Source organism: Salvelinus alpinus, chromosome 8 (assembly GCF_045679555.1).
Source record: "Salvelinus alpinus chromosome 8, SLU_Salpinus.1, whole genome shotgun sequence".
NCBI classification, from domain to species: domain Eukaryota; kingdom Metazoa; phylum Chordata; class Actinopteri; order Salmoniformes; family Salmonidae; genus Salvelinus; species Salvelinus alpinus.
In genome coordinates, this window is record NC_092093.1 from 75,294,394 (window position 1) to 75,306,898 (window position 12,505).

At 41.1% G+C, this 12,505-nt stretch overlaps 2 protein-coding genes across 6 annotated transcripts in view; one reads left to right on the forward strand and one right to left on the reverse strand.

The window, feature by feature from the left end:
- Nucleotides 1-77: 77 nt before the first annotated feature.
- On the reverse strand, nucleotides 78-2,675 carry idi1 (isopentenyl-diphosphate delta isomerase 1). 2 transcript variants are annotated; one of them, XM_071415100.1, is made up of 5 exons: nucleotides 2,527-2,675; nucleotides 2,024-2,199; nucleotides 1,413-1,505; nucleotides 1,166-1,296; nucleotides 78-927 (listed from the first exon to the last, which is right to left on the reverse strand). In XM_071415100.1, exons 1-5 carry the CDS (start codon nucleotides 2,673-2,675, stop codon nucleotides 610-612), a joined length of 867 nt encoding a protein of 288 aa, XP_071271201.1. In that variant the 3' UTR covers nucleotides 78-609. The 2 variants fall into 2 exon arrangements, with proteins under 2 accessions (XP_071271201.1, XP_071271200.1); XM_071415099.1 differs by having other exon boundaries at nucleotides 2,024-2,202.
- Nucleotides 2,676-2,771: 96 nt separating this feature from the next.
- LOC139583716 (WD repeat-containing protein 37-like) overlaps nucleotides 2,772-12,505 on the forward strand; it is a 28,992-nt gene continuing 19,258 nt past the window's right edge. The window contains exons 1-9 of one of the 4 annotated variants that reach the window (XM_071415094.1): nucleotides 2,772-2,910; nucleotides 3,933-4,067; nucleotides 4,643-4,830; nucleotides 9,718-9,814; nucleotides 10,128-10,223; nucleotides 10,625-10,689; nucleotides 11,469-11,604; nucleotides 11,869-11,985; nucleotides 12,358-12,434. In XM_071415094.1, the coding sequence (XP_071271195.1) occupies nucleotides 4,684-4,830; nucleotides 9,718-9,814; nucleotides 10,128-10,223; nucleotides 10,625-10,689; nucleotides 11,469-11,604; nucleotides 11,869-11,985; nucleotides 12,358-12,434 (735 nt within the window). In that variant the 5' untranslated portion in view covers nucleotides 2,772-2,910; nucleotides 3,933-4,067; nucleotides 4,643-4,683. Of the gene's footprint in view, nucleotides 2,911-3,116; nucleotides 3,385-3,932; nucleotides 4,068-4,642; nucleotides 4,831-9,717; nucleotides 9,815-10,127; nucleotides 10,224-10,624; nucleotides 10,690-11,468; nucleotides 11,605-11,868; nucleotides 11,986-12,357; nucleotides 12,435-12,505 lie in introns of those variants that run through there. The other 3 variants (XM_071415093.1, XM_071415096.1, XM_071415095.1) reach the window with 3 other exon arrangements.

Below are 12,505 nucleotides of genomic sequence, written 5' to 3' on the forward strand. Positions count from 1 at the left end.
CCTACTGTTCAATGGTGTGAAGTGCATTGTCAGAGGTATCTGGCTCCATTTAAGAAAATATTTACTGGACAATTCTATTACTTGTAAAATCATTTGATTCCCTAATTAGATATTTTATTGAAGTCAAACGCAACAAAAATTTTGCTTATTCATATAATACATTTACATTACAATGGGAAATGGGAAACAGTGCCAGATCGCTAAAAACAACATTCATAACAACCTTAGCCTAAGTGACAGTCAGGCACTTGTATAGCTACTACATTAAAAAAAATGCTATACAGTACAAGCTATACAAAAATCATACCTCAATACAGCCTCAATCATTCCTTTTTTAAACTGGGTCAATTCCATTTGATTTTCATTCCTACCACGTTCTTTCTATTCAATTTACAGAAATCAAAAAAAAAAAGTATCAACTCTCAAACTCTAGTAAGACTAAAGTACCCTACATCCCTCATAGCAGCTTTCCATGTAAACCCTACACAAACAATGTCTACATCCCAAATGGTACCTTATTCCCTATGTAGTGTACTGCTTTTTACCAGGGCCCCTAGGGAATAGAATTCCACTTTGGGTGGTAACCAAAGATTCACATCCTACGCAGAATCACATCCTGTGTATTTTGTCATGATCCATGAACTGTTTGAGGTTCTGCAGGTTGTCCCACCACTGGAAGAGGAAGGTCTCTGCGATGAGGCTGAACCAGGGCGTGATCAGTAACTCGTTGTTCTTGGCCTTCTTCAGCATCTCTTTCAGCTCCTCTTTGGTGACATAACAGTGGGTCTTGATCTCATTGGGGTCTGGGTTCACCTCTATGTCTTTCTGCATGAAGAGGATGTAGTCGATCTCATGTTCCCCCCACACACCGTCTGACTGGGCCTTGTAGTGGATACGGGTCAAATAGGTCATCTCCTCTGGTGGAACCTGAGGGTGAACCATTGGACATGATCAGAACAAAGGGCAACTATTATCAAACATACAGTAGCTACACCTTACATATCTCAAAGCTCTCAAACACCGTCTCAATACTATATACTTCATAAAATAAAGCCAGTTGCACTTTAATTTACTGTGCACAAATTACTAGAAATGTACTAAGAAATGACATGATGAAATGGTTAGTACATTGTAATAACCTGGGAATAACCTATGAAAGCTGTACCTGATCCATGGGAATTCCCAGCTCTGCTTCCAGTCGTCTTGATGCAGCTCTCCTCACCCCGATGGCCTCTAGCTCATCCAGCTCACTGGATGTGTGTAAGGGGTGACTGCAGCACGTGTTGGTATAACACCCTGAACAGAAACAGGGAGGGGAACATTCATTATTCCACTACTGATCTGATGACTATAGCTATGGATGCACACAAAAGTTACATTAGTGATTAAGAGTCAGCGGGTGGTTTACTGACCTGGAAAAGTGATCTTCGCATCAGATCTCTGTTGTAAGAGCAGCTTGTCTTCACTGTTGAACAGGAAGACGCTGAATGCACGATGCAATAAGCCTGGAGCAGTAGAAATTATCTGATTAGTTACCATTCAACATGACTGTGAGCTGCATGGCTTTGCAACACAGCTTTCACGTGTGTAGTATATAGAGAAACTGTTATTGTGGGTTAAATTATCTACATTTCATATCTGACTCCACTTTAATATTAGAGTTAAACAATGTGCAATCAAGTATTATGAATTTCACTGACTAAGATCAAGGTGAGGCGAATGATTGAACTCACATACAAGGCATACAACTTAAGTTAGACAGCATTATTATTATTATAGACGTATAGAGCTTTGAGAAGGGCGGACTGGCTCTTGATCACTGCGTTTTGGGGCAATTTGCCATGCGGCCCCATGGTGACAGAGAGCACAGAAATTAGGGCAGAACATGTAATGCGGTTGTTTATTTTATCCTCCATAATTACTCCATGTAAATGTGAGTTGCAACAATGTTGGCCAACTTGAGAGACACGTGGGGTATATATCAGCAATAATCGGACACATAACCATAGGGCTGTCACTCTACCTTTGTCAATATTAGAGTTGAGGTGGCAGTTCTTTTTGCTGTCTGCTCCAGTCTTCTGGTCGTTCTCGTCAATAAGGATACACATCTCTGCCAGCAGCTGGACCTGCTTCTCGTCCAGGTTATCTGTATTTATTTCAGGCATCCCGACAGCAGACCCTCGCAGCTTTCTCACCTCACTGCTGAGCAGAACAACAATTTGATTAGCGGATGGGCGCATATAGCAGTACAGGTTTCCGACTTACATTGGAATGAATTGGTTATTGGTGCATATAAAAATTATATTTAGACAGCAGAATATTTGAAGATATAGTTGAATTCAAGTACAGTAATATGAGGCAAGAAGGCTCTAAATACATGCCTATGTAGGCTAGTAATAGAACAGGCGCATGTAAACGTTTAACGGAAGCACAATACACAGACACGAGAAACGATGCGTTTGCTGCTGCAGACAATAGCAAAAGAGTAAACAAATGCATACATGTAAGTAAAAAGCCAATACATACCTTGATATATTCCTCAAAGAGACAGACCTGGAGTGAAATATAGGATTTCTTGTAATGCCTAGTCCTCCAGAAACAGGTATATTTGGCTTTAACAAAGCACGTCCCTCGCTGGACACCACCCGAAGCACCGCCCACAAGCCGCGCACCATCGCCAGACCAAAAACGAAGACCAATCAGATAGGATGGGGTCGCCAACACGCCATCGAACCACCTCCCGCTTTCAAGTGGAATTAAACCTTGGACAACGACCTATCCACGTAGAATACGGTCTACACAATCGCTGATAAGAAAGCACAACTCCTTATAAATGGGCAATGCAGTTTCAGCACTAGAAATTATGTTTTACTTACATTCTGTTTCTGACGATTATCAGTACACACATTGGTAAGTCTCCTTGTAAATTTGCTCATCGCTGACGTTTGAGTTGATCATTGGTTCTTACAGAAACGGAAATCGTATTGGCTAGTGATGGGAAACGTATGCCTTATCACATGACATAGCAGCACTTGCGGCATCTCTCCTACTCAGTTTTATGAAAGTTACACCAGCTAAAACAGTCAAAATTATTAATGTGCAACGTTTTAGCTACTCACAATAGATTAGAGATTTGTCTGTGTCCCCTAACTGAGATATCTCTACGACTGTCAAATCAAATACGTAACTTTTTGACAATTCCTTGATTGCCTTTCTCGTCCACCAAAGCCTCGCGTTGCTTGTGTCCCATGACGCTTGATTCATGAGCGGTGATGAGCCGACTCGTATCATAAACGAGAGAGCCAATTTTCTGGAAATATACGTGCTCTCTCCCTTTATTTTTCTACGACCTTCAAAAGACACTTGCGTAGTTACCTTTATAAAGTAAGTAGCTTAGTTAGAGTACTACTGTGTTGAAAAAACGACTTTTCAGAGCCAGTTAGTTAGCTTTCTAGATGGTTAGCTAGCTAGTAGCGTAGTTAGAAATTGAGGCTAGCTAGCTGCGTTCTCCATCTGAGTATGTACTCCAACTAACGTTAGTTAGGTACCGGTAGTATGGCCTTAATATATACGGCAGCCTTGCTACTGCATGAAGGCCTGTCTGCATGACTATAACAGGTCGCATGCAAACATTATTAGCCTGCTAGTTGGCGGGTACTAACAAGCTAGTTACATGCCATTGGTAGCTAATTGACTGGTTCTCTCATAGCTAACTAATTCACATAGCTAACAGCTAAAAGTAAAGCAACTCAAAATCAAACAACCGATGCAGCGTCATCTCTATCAATACGTTGTTTCACATTTGTTGTGTTCTCATTGCTGTCTTGTCTCTTTCGAATCCGAGTGTGGAAGTCAGATTTATAAGCAAATTGCTCTCCAGATCACTCTTTTGCCCGTTTATTGACATCTTGTTTTTCCATCTGTCTGTCCAGCCAGTGGTGTCTTTGAAGGCTTTCTCCATCAACTGTGGAGACTAGGCTACTGGCCACCCACATCATTGTGATCACCTTCATTACCTGCCAGTTTAGGATGCAACGATGTACTTGTCATGCTGCTTCTCACTAATGGTATGCATCCTTATTTCCATGTCCCAGGTTGTGTCCATAATATCACCCTATTCCATATCTATATAGTGCACTACTTTTGACAAGAGCACAGGGTTTTGGTCTAAAGTAGGGCATTTTATACTAGGGAATAAAATGCAATTTGGGACTAGTCGTGCTTTCTTTGGCTTTTGAAATGCTCACATCTTTTGCATGATCATGTTGAATGTCTACTGCTCTAGTCTATGAACAATTTACTCATTCTCATTGTCCTGATAACTTGCCTAGATAGAGTGAATGTTTACTATCCTGTAGCTACACTACAAGGGAAGTGTATTAAACAGCAGTGGTATGATAAGAACAATAAAGCCTCTGGCTTAGTCTCAAATGGCACCCTATTCCCTTTATAGTGCACTACTTTTGACCAGGGCCTGTAAGACTGGTCAAAAGTAGTGCACTATATAGGGGCCTATGGTTGAAAGTAGTGCACTATATAGGGAATAGGGTTCCATTTAGGACAGCCATTCTCCAGGCGCCAGCAGAGAGCAGTAATGTGAAACCTGACAGCCAGGGTTGAACCATGGGTTGTGTTTGCTCAGCCTCAGGTAGGAAGTGAACCGGAGGACGTCACAGAGGAGGGATGCCTGTAGAGAGTGGAAGCAGTGCCGCCGCCCGTCATACCAAGCAGAAGCGCAAGTCCCACAGCCTGTCCATTCGGCGCAGCAACAGCACTGACCAGGAGCAGCGCACAGTGACAGGCATGCAGAGAGAGATGCTGGACGGACAGGTGAGTGAGCTGACTACCGCAGTAAACACACACAAAGTAAACACAAACAGTAGACATGGTAACTTAATACACAAACGTACATGCGCGCACACACATGCTCTATCTCTCTTTCTCTAAAGCATATGAACGTTTTAAAAAGCAGTTGGCTTGTATCTGCTTATAATGTTAGCTGTTAAGATTTAGTGATGTACTACTGAAATTGAAACCATTACAGTAAAAATTTAAAATAGCCAACCATTGTATGTTGATTATCATGTCAATTGTCAACCTGTTGTTGATGGGAGGTTTGTTTGTGTGATATTACCAGGGAGAGAGGACAGTATCTGATGGTTTTTGCGACTTCCTTTCTACCTGGTGTTGCAACATGCTTTAAGTGAGATGTACTTTCTCAGAGAAAGTGTAGACATACAGTCCCAGTCAAAATTATGAACACACCTACTCATTCTGGGGTTTTTATTTTTACTATTTTCTACATTGTAGAATAATAGTGAAGACATCAACACTATGAAATAACACATATGGAATCATGTAGTAACCAAAAAAGTGTGAAACAAATCAAAATATATTTTATATTTGAGATTCTTCAAAGTAGCCACCCTTTGCCTTGATGACAGCTTAGAAAATAGTAAAAATTAAGAAGAACCCTTGAATGAGTAGGTGTGTCCAAACTTTTGACTGGTACTGTACATCATGTTTCTTGTGGTCTCTTGGGGACCGAGGTGCACATAGGTGTATGTTTAGCCTATTTTTTTTTCTTCTCCATTTTGAAACGGAAACGTGTGTAGTTAGTCAAGTGTGTACACAGTATGTGTGTAGGCTAGTTAATCAAATGTGTGTGTTAGCCATGGTAGTAGCCTATTAAAAAGAAACCTAAGATGAAAATACTCCTTCAGAGAAGAGTACAAAGACATTGTCTGCCAGAGTTGCTGAAAATACATGAATGTTAAATTATTGACTCAATACATTGAATAAGTGAATTAGCCTATCTCTATTTACAATTCCTGGCTTAATATTTAAGTCAAATAAGTTAGTGATTAACCATACCTCCACGATCAATCAGATAGTGTCTCACACGTAAGGTCTATTTGGAATTCAAAAATACTCGGACATAGTCGATTTGTCTCTAACAGCAAAACTAAGAGCTTTTTGATGAGACAGACAGTCAGGCACCATCCCTGATGCAAACACAGTGTTTGCTACCTCAGTCAGTGAGATAATACATCCTAGGCGTACTGTTTGATCAAGACCATCTTATCATTATACCAATAAAAAGGAAGAGGACAGCAGTACAGTACAGAAACTGAAATTACGTTAGATTTGGCCTCTTAATGTTTTGGGCGTTGTTAATAAATTGTGTAGGCTAGCCTCACGTGTGAGTAGTCATGACGAATAAGCATAACCTAGACCTAAGTATACTGAGGTGATGTTGTTTTCAGGTGACTGGCATCAGTTCTCTAGACAGTCCCTCTATAGCCTGTCATTGGCCTGTCTATCCATTCTATTTGCTCTGAGCATATAGTAACAGTACCACATGCTGCTGTTGTCTCATCAAGTTTTAATGACGTCCGCTTGTGCAGGTATGAGTATTCTTTTCATCAAGGCTCTCTCTCCATCTCCAGTACCTGTGGGCTCATTGTTGACTGTATCCATCCGCCAGCCACTGTATCAAATCAAATAAAAATATTTGGGTCACATACACGTGTTTAGCAGATGTTAGTGCTTGTGCTTCTAGTTCCGACAGTGCAGCAATATCTAACAAGTAATATCTAACAATTTCACAACATATATCCAATAAACACAAATCTAAGTAAAGGAATATTTGGACAAGCAATGTCAGAGCAGCATAGTTGTAACGACTCTCCTCCTCCTCTTCATCCGAAGAGGAGGAGCAGGGATTAAACCAAGGTGCAGCGGGTTGTGAATACATATAGATTTATTTGCTGACGAAGACGAACACAAAAACTTATACTTGCATAAACTACAAAACAACAAACGACGTTAAACAGACCTGAACTGGTGAAGATAAAAAAACAATGCACTCATGAACAGGAAAGAACGAACGAGAGACGAGACAGTACCGTGTGGTGCAATAAACACAGACACAGCGACAACCACCCACGACAAACAATGTGAAACAACCTCCCTATGTATGTCTCTCAATCAGAGGAAAACGAAAACACCTGCCTCTGATTGAGAGCCATACAAGGTCAATTAAACCTGACACTTAACATAGAACAAACACAGACTGCCCACCCATCTCACGTCCTGACCCACTAAACACAACAATACAAAAGGAAAACAAGGTCAGGAACGTGACAATAGTGCTGAGTTACCGCCGCTCTGACATCTAATAGTACTTCCCGGCTGTATGTAATAGCACATAACATCTTCTGGGCTAACAATGTAAGAAATAATACATGAAAAACAACATACTGCAAAGTTTTCTAAGAACTAGAAGCGAGGCTGCCCTCTCGGTCGGTGCCATCTTGTCAGAATCTACTGCTACACTAGAGGTATACTTTCACGCGCTAACCAAGGAAATCTTTATGCACATGATTGAGCAGCTTTGAAAGACTTAAGGGGCTGACTGTTTGCTGCAAATTGCCGTTAAAAAAAATGTATACATAGGTTGTTTACATGTGCCGTTGACTGAATGGCGAGAGAGTGGTTAACCTCATTCTCACTCACTCTCGTGGTCTTGAACATCTTTGTGTGTGGGTTTGTGTCAATTTAAAGAACTGAGAGATAGGCTATTTGGTTTCCTCATGTCATGTTACAGTTTAGTGACTAAGCTACAGTGGAAGTCGGAAGTTTACATACACCTTAGCCAAATACATTTAAAAACATTTTTCCCAATTCCTGACATTTAATCATAGTAAAAATTCCCTGTCTTAGGTCAGTTAGTTTCACCACTTTATTTTAAGAATGTGAAATGTCAGAATAATAGTAGAGAATGATTTATTTCAGCTTTTATTTCTTTCATCACATTCCCAGTGGGTCAGAAGTTTACATACACTCAATTAGTATTTGGTAGCATTGCCTTTAAATTGTTTAACTTGGGTCAAACGTTTCAGGTAGCCTTCCACAAGCTTCCCACAATAAGTTGGGTGAATTTTGGCCCATTCCTCCTGACAGAGCTGGTGTAACTGAGTCAGGTTTGTAGGCCTCCTTGCTCACACACGCCTTTTCAGTTCTGCCCACAAGTTTTCTATCGGATTGAGGTCACTGCTTTGTGATGGCCACTCCAATACCTTGACTTTGTTGTACTTAAGCCATTTTGCCACAACTTTGGAAGTATGCTTGGGGTCATTGTTCATTTGGAAGACCCATTTGCGATCAAGCTTTAAGTTCCTGACTGATGTCTTGAGATGTTGCTTCAATATATCCACATAATTCCCCTTCCTCATGATGCCATCCATTTTGTGAAGTGCACCAGTCCCTCCTGCAGCAAAGCACCCCCACAACATGATGCTGTCACCCCCGTGCTTTACGGTTGGGAGGGTGTTCTTCAGCTTGCAAGCCTCCCCCTTTTTCCTCCAAACATAACGATGGTCATTATGGCCAAACAGTTCTATTTTTCTTTCATCAGACCAGAGGACATTTCTCCAAAAAGTACAATCTTTGTCCCCATGTGCTGTTTCAAACCGTAGTCTGGCTTTTTTATGGCGGTTTTGGAGCAGTGGCTTCTTCCTTGCTGAGCAGCTTTTCAGGTTATGTCGATATAGGACTCGTTTTACTCTGGATATAGATACTTTAGTCCTGTTTCCTCCAGCATCTTCACACGGTCCTTTGCTGTTGTTCTGGGATTGATTTGCACCTTTCGCACCAAAGTACGTTCATCTCTTGGAGACAGAATGCGTCTCCTTCCTGAGCGGTATGACGGCTGCGTGGTCCCATGGTGTTTATACTTGCGTACTGTTATTTGTACAGATGAACGTGGTACCTTCAGGCTTTTGGAAATTGCTCCCAAGGATGAACCAGACTTGTGGAGGTCTACAATTTTTGGGCTGATTTCTTTTGATTTTCCCATGATGTCAAGCAAAGAGGCACTGAGTTTGAAGGTAGGCCTTGAAATACATCCACAGGTACACCTCCAATTGACTCAAATGATGTCAATTAGCCTATCAGAAGCTTCTAAAGCCATGACATAATTTTCTGGAATTTCCCAAGCTGTTTCAAGGCACAGTCAACTTGGTGTTTGTAAACTTCTGACCCACTGGAATTGTGATTCCGTAAATGATTAGTGAAATAATCTGTCTGTAAACAATTGTTGGAAAAATTACTTGTGTCATGCACAAAGTAGATGTCCTAACCGACTTGCCAAAACTATAGTTTGTTCCCAAGAAATTTGTGGAGTGGTTGAAAAACTAGTTTTAATGACTCCAACCAAAGTGTATGTAAACTTCCGACTTCAACTATATGGATAGCAGCAGTTTCAGTAGCTGTCAAAACCGTATGACTTTTCATGGTGGCCTACTTTTCTTTGCATAGTTTTAATCTGCGTACATGCAAACTGTTCACTGGGAACTGTCAGTTGTAGAGAATGGAGATACTGGTAAGTCAGAACAAAAGGTAGTTCAATATTGTTTTGTAATGAGACATTTATGGCTGTGTTCTTGTAATGGACTACTGTCTGTTGTAACTTGGTTTTACGGTAGTGACATCTGTGTTAGTTAGTGAATTTACTTACTATAGTTACAGTCAGTGCTACAATTGTGTCTATTTTGCATCAGTTACAGAAAACAATTGCTTGTCATGTCTGGATAGATATTCGCCTGTCAGAATGTGAAGTTGTTTAATGAAACTGCTTCCCTTTTTCCATCCAATGGATACGGAACTGCTGTTTATTTTATGACGTTGAAGTGAACAGTTGTCGTTTGTTTGCAGGACTCCAAGTTGCCCCTATCCTTGCGGAGCAATCTACTAGACCTGTTTGGCCAGATAGAGCGGGAGTTTGAGAATCTCTACATCGAAAACTTAGAATGTAAGTGATAACAAGAGGGCGTGTCATGTGTATTTAATGTAACGCACAAAATGGATGATTATTGATAAAAATGAGTTGCCTATTTACATAAAGACAGTAACTGATCAATGGATAATGTTATGGAGGTATTGTAGGAAGGAACACCTGTCCCCTTGCGGGGACTGATTGGCTACCACAGTCGTCTACCGCTCGTCCACCGGTTTGTTTTATGTTTGTGGGGTGAAATACTGATCTTGAGGAAGCTGATTGACTTCCTTGTGGTTTTGTAGTGGCTCTGTTGTCCGATAACCGTGTGTGTGCGCTAATTCTGTAGTGCGCCGGGAAATTGATACACTCAACGAGCGCCTGGTATCCGAAGGACAAACCATAGACGGAGGAGAGCTGAGCAAAGGAGCTCTGAAAGCGAAAGGTACAGTTAACCTGAAGTTTAGTATTTAGTCTTCACTTGAGGAATAATAAAGTTGTATTGCATTTGGAATAGGCTTAGATTTTGTTAATTGATGACTTGATTTGCTAGTTTATTTTCACTGGCTTTTCTTGTAGTAAATGTAAGTGCTACCCTAGTGTTAAACCATTCAAATGAACAAGGTACAGTTTTGTTATCTTTGCATATAGTCTGAATCACATCACAGTATTACTATGTGGGCTGACAAAGTAGTAAAGCCAAGATTGTGATGAATAGATTGTGTATTTTTAATATATATATATTTTTTATAGTTTAGGGGTGTTTATTCCTTCCTCTATGAGAATGAAATCTAACCTGTTTCTCTAACAATCAAACCATGTGTTCATCTTCGTGTGCATACACAGCCAGTCACAGTACCAGCCAGCTCTCTCAGAAACTGATGACCACTTACAAAGCCTCCACGAGCAAGGTATGTTTGATTACACAGAGTGTTACACACTGGTGCTCATTCATTGTTGATTATGAGGAAGTAAGAGTAAGCTTCTATGTAAACGTTCTAGCTGTTTCAGATCATTAGAGCTTGTGTAATGATTTACTGCTATCAAAAGCCCTTTTGTAACTAAGTTGTGGTTTAGATGAATACTTCCTTTCCCGCAAATGTTTATTGAACGACTGAACAGATCTGTATTGACTGAACGCTTTTCCTTGTTTCAATATTTAACTCCACAGTTAAGTGTTGTACTTTTATGTTTATGTCAAACTCACTATTTGTAACCCAAACACTATTTCCAATGATCTTTCTCTGCTTCTTCTTGTGTACTGGTTGTTCAATAATGGTGCTTTTGAGTCTGAATGTAACCTTTATTTAACTAGGCAAGTCAGTTAAGAACAAATTCTTTTTTACAATGACGGCCTACCGGGGAACAGTGGGTTAACTGCCTTGTTCAGAGGCAGAACAACAGATTTTTACCTTACCAGCTCAGGGATTCGATCCAGCAACCTTTCGGTTACTGGCCCAACGCTCTAACCGCTAGGCTACCTGCTGCCCCAAAATAATAATGAATAAGGCACAGTTACTGTTCACAGGGTAGTAGTGAGCCGGTGTGTCAGTAATGGATTGGACTTTTACAGCGCCTTTTTACCAGGTGAGGTACTCAAAGCGCTTTATGTAGTAAGGGGGAAACTCGCCTCATCCAGCACCAATGTGTGGTTGGTGAGTGAGAACATTGTGGTGTCTCCTCTCTGTAGATAGTGTCGAGTTTCAAAGCCACCACGTCCAGAGCTGTGTGTCAGATCCTGAGGGAGTATGTGGGCCACCGGGACGGCATCTGGGACCTGGCAGTCACACGGAACTCACCTGTGGTTCTTGGGACCGCATCAGCAGGTCAGATATGTCACCTGTAAGGTGGACCTGAAATTGAAATGTATACATTTGAAAGGATGAACTTAAAAAATAACAAGAGAAACGCTTACACATTTAGGCTACATGTTAACATATGAAGAGGTAGACATCATTGTCTAATGACTGGGGTCTGGAATTGTGCTGATGAAGTACTAGAAGGTGTTTTTAGATAAAAACTTGCTGGGAAATGTTTTGCCATTAAGCTTTGGATAAATACGGTAACTTTTTTTTCAATGTTCCCCACAGACCACTCTGCTGCTCTGTGGAGTATAGAGACAGGAAAATGTCTGCTTAGATATGCTGGCCATGCCGGATCAGTCAACTCCATCAAGTTTCACCCTACGGAACAGATGGCCCTGACAGGTATGCTAATGTATGGTAATGCCACAAATACACCACATGCAGGTGTTAACCTGTGTTGTAGATTGTATGACTGTTATAGTTAGTTCAGCTGTTGTTCAACTGTGCCATCACCTCAGTACAGATGTGTTGAAACATCTCTCTCATCAGCGAGTGTTCACTTATCTTTCCCTCCGTTTTGACGTGTTTCATCGTCCCATTCATAATCTCTGTTCTCTCTGTGTGTGTTTGCTATGGTAGCTGTGAGTTGGCACATCGTTAGAACTATGAGATGTGATCGATGACTGTGTGTGTGTGGTGGTGTGTTTGCTAAAGTGACGCTTCTCAGTCCATCTGTGTTTATTCATGTTTGTGTGTGTGTTCGTGTTTCCTCAGCGTCTGGGGACCAGACGGCTCACATCTGGCGCTACATGGTGCAACTGCCCGTCATCCCGCCTCTAGCAGATATCAGCGTGAGTCTCATCCCCTGTCTTCTACTCACTCACTCACTCACTCACTCACTCACTCACCACCCTTCATCATA

Excerpts from the sequence above, each read along its gene's own strand:
- idi1 (XM_071415099.1), bottom strand. The coding sequence starts at position 2,675 with ATGGTGCGCGGCTTGTGGGCGGTGCTTCGGGTGGTGTCCAGCGAGGGA. Across the intron at positions 1,297-1,412 it reads TGCGAAGATCACTTTTCCAG|GGTGTTATACCAACACGTGC; the intron begins GTCAGTAAACCA and ends GTTTCTGTTCAG. Across the intron at positions 928-1,165 it reads TGGGAATTCCCATGGATCAG|GTTCCACCAGAGGAGATGAC; the intron begins GTACAGCTTTCA and ends GTTCACCCTCAG.